This window comes from Chaetura pelagica, unplaced genomic scaffold, assembly GCF_000747805.2.
Source record: "Chaetura pelagica isolate M959 unplaced genomic scaffold, ChaPel_1.0 scaffold686, whole genome shotgun sequence".
Classification (NCBI taxonomy): Eukaryota; Metazoa; Chordata; class Aves; order Apodiformes; family Apodidae; genus Chaetura; species Chaetura pelagica.
Window position 1 is genome coordinate 101,970 of NW_009953594.1, and position 2,422 is coordinate 104,391.

The 2,422-nt window shown below is 55.2% G+C and overlaps 2 protein-coding genes across 2 annotated transcripts in view; both read right to left on the reverse strand.

The window, feature by feature from the left end:
- Nucleotides 1–931, reverse strand: part of HAX1 (HCLS1 associated protein X-1) — a 3,430-nt gene extending 2,499 nt beyond the window's left edge. Inside the window, exon 1 of the mRNA XM_009999786.1 lies at nt 925–931. Within this exon, the coding sequence (XP_009998088.1) occupies nt 925–931 (7 nt within the window). The remainder of the gene's footprint in view (nt 1–924) is intronic.
- Nucleotides 932–2,278: 1,347 nt separating this feature from the next.
- The window catches only part of UBAP2L (ubiquitin associated protein 2-like), a 29,010-nt gene continuing 28,866 nt past the window's right edge, over nt 2,279–2,422 (reverse strand). The window contains exon 28 of the mRNA XM_009999787.1: nt 2,279–2,374. Coding sequence (XP_009998089.1) covers nt 2,279–2,374 — 96 coding nt within the window. The remainder of the gene's footprint in view (nt 2,375–2,422) is intronic.

Genomic DNA, 2,422 nt, shown 5'->3' on the forward strand with positions numbered 1-2,422 from the left:
TGGGGTGTTGAGCCTGGAGAGGAGAAGGCTCCAGGGAGACCTTAGAGCAGCTTCCAGGGCCTGAAGGGGCTCCAGGAAAGCTGGGGAGGGACTTGGGCCAAGGGCAGGGAGGGATGGGATGAGGGGGAGGGATGAAAAGTGGGAGAGGGAGCTGGAGGTTGGAGCTGAGGAGGGAATTGTGGAGTGTGAGGGTGGGGAGAGCCTGGGCCAGGTTGCCCAGGGAAGCTGTGGCTGCCCCATCCCTGGGGGTGTTGAAGGGCAGGTTGGATGGGGCTTGGAGCAGCCTGGGCTGGTGGGAAGTGTCCCTGCCCATGCAGGGGGTGGGACTGGATGAGCTTTGAGTTTCTTTCCAACCCAAGCCAGGCTGAGGTTCTGTGATACTGATAGTGGCCTCTGACACATTGAGTTGCTTCTACATGAAGAAGGGCTCCAGACTGTCCTTGGTCCCTGCCCATTGGCCTCACTGCTTAGGGCATGGTTTACATTTGGATTCAAGCAGAGCATTTCCTAATATCCAATTTGAGATTGGATCTTGGGAACAATTCCTTCCTGGGAAGGGTTGTCAGGCCCTGGCCCAGGCTGCCCAGGGTGGAGTCCCCATCCCTGGAGGGGTTTCCAAGCCCTGGAGATGCTGCTGAGGGACCTGGGGCAGTGGTGGCCTTGGCAGAGCTGGGGGAATGATCTTAAAGGTATTTTCCAACCAAAATGATTCTCTAAAGCTTCCTGATGGAACAAGGGGTGCAGTGCTGGGCTCCAGGGTCCTGCCCCCCTGCTGGGTGCCCAGCCCTCTCTGTGGCTCCATCCTGCTGCCCTCCCCCTCCCCTGGGCCCCAGAGCACAGGGAAGGACTTGAGCCTTGAGCCGGCTCCAACTGTGCCCCCCCTTACCCAGAGGCAGGGACCCCCCCAAGCCCCCAGCCCTTTACCTTGCATCTCAGCCACCCCCACCAGCAGCTCCCAGGCTCTTCCAAGGAGGGTGACAAGGAGCACAGGGCTGGAGAGTGGCTTAACACCCACTGCCAGGAGAGTGGTGGTCCTGTCCTCTCCCCTGCACTGGGAACCCCCCTCCCATGCCAGCCACCCCTTCCCCAAGCCCTCGTGGTGAGGAGGGGGCTGAGGAGCCTCAGATGGGAGTAGCAACAGCAGGGAAATGGAGGGTGGGGGTCCCTGGCATGGGGAAGGGGCAGGGAAAAATGATGACAATGGCCCTGTGCTGGGATCCTGGTGCTGGGAAGAGGAAAAAATCCATCAAAAGAGGGGGGGGGGAAAACCCCACATCCTCAAAAAAGCAGTAATAAAAAAAGCTGGGGAGAGGTGTGAAGGGAAAATACTCCCCTGCCTTACCCAGGGCCTCCTGCCCCCTGTGCCAAAAATCTGGAACCAGGTATTAAAAAATACACACATCACTTTGTGATCTTTATTCTCTTTAGTAAATCACCCCCACGGGGCTTCAGTTGAAGTGACCAGTTGGAACTGAAAAATACAAGATCTGGACTGTATAGAAAAAAAAAGACCAAAAATAAAAAACCAACCCAAACCAAAAGCAGAAGATCCAGCGTGCAAGGAGGGGGAGGGGCAAGACCTGCACTCGGGGCCTGCAGGGAAGGGGGGGCAGGGGTGGAGAACTTAAAATTGGGGGGTGCCCTCCTGGGTGGGGGGAGGGGAGAGAGGGTAGGGGAGGAAATGAGAGAACTACAGGACAGTGTGGGGTTTTTGTTTTTATATACAAGACACATTTATCCATTAAATTTAGAACACGGTACAAAAAAAACACTTCAACTAATTCATCTTACAATGCTGTTCATATCAATTACTGTTCTTATTTCCTAATAATAAGGGGGTTTGCTGTAGGCGACTCGCAGCTTCCACTCCTTTGGATCCGAGAGGTTCTGGGGCAGCAGGAGGGTTTTTTTTGGGGGGGACTGGGAGAGGTGGGGAAAAGGGGAAAGAAAGGAGTAAAAACCAAAAAAGGCCCCTACGGCAAACGGTTCGTAATCTGAATGCAGAGAGAGAGAGAGAGAAAATAAAGGAAAACAAAACAAAACAAAAAAAAAAAAAAAAAAAAAAAAAAAAAGAAAAAATACAAATTCTATATTACATACAAGAGGAAAGGTGGCTGAAGATGGGCAGGGCTGAGCTGCCTGCCCTGCCCGGGGGCTGCGGGGCCCGGGCGCTGCCCCCTCTCCTTCCCGGGATCCTTCGGCGTCGGGGTTCGGTGGATTCTCTTCGTTCGGTGGATTCTCTTCCGGAAGCAAATGGTGGGCAAGGGAGGCCCCGGCCTCAGTTGGCTCCCCAGCTGTAGCTGTTGTAGGCAGACTTGTTGGCCTGGGATTTCTGGGGGATGGAGCTGCCTTGGCTGCGCTGCCCGGAGCCGCTCTGCGGGAAGGGGGAAGGGAGAAGCCGCGGTTACGGCGCTGCCAGAGC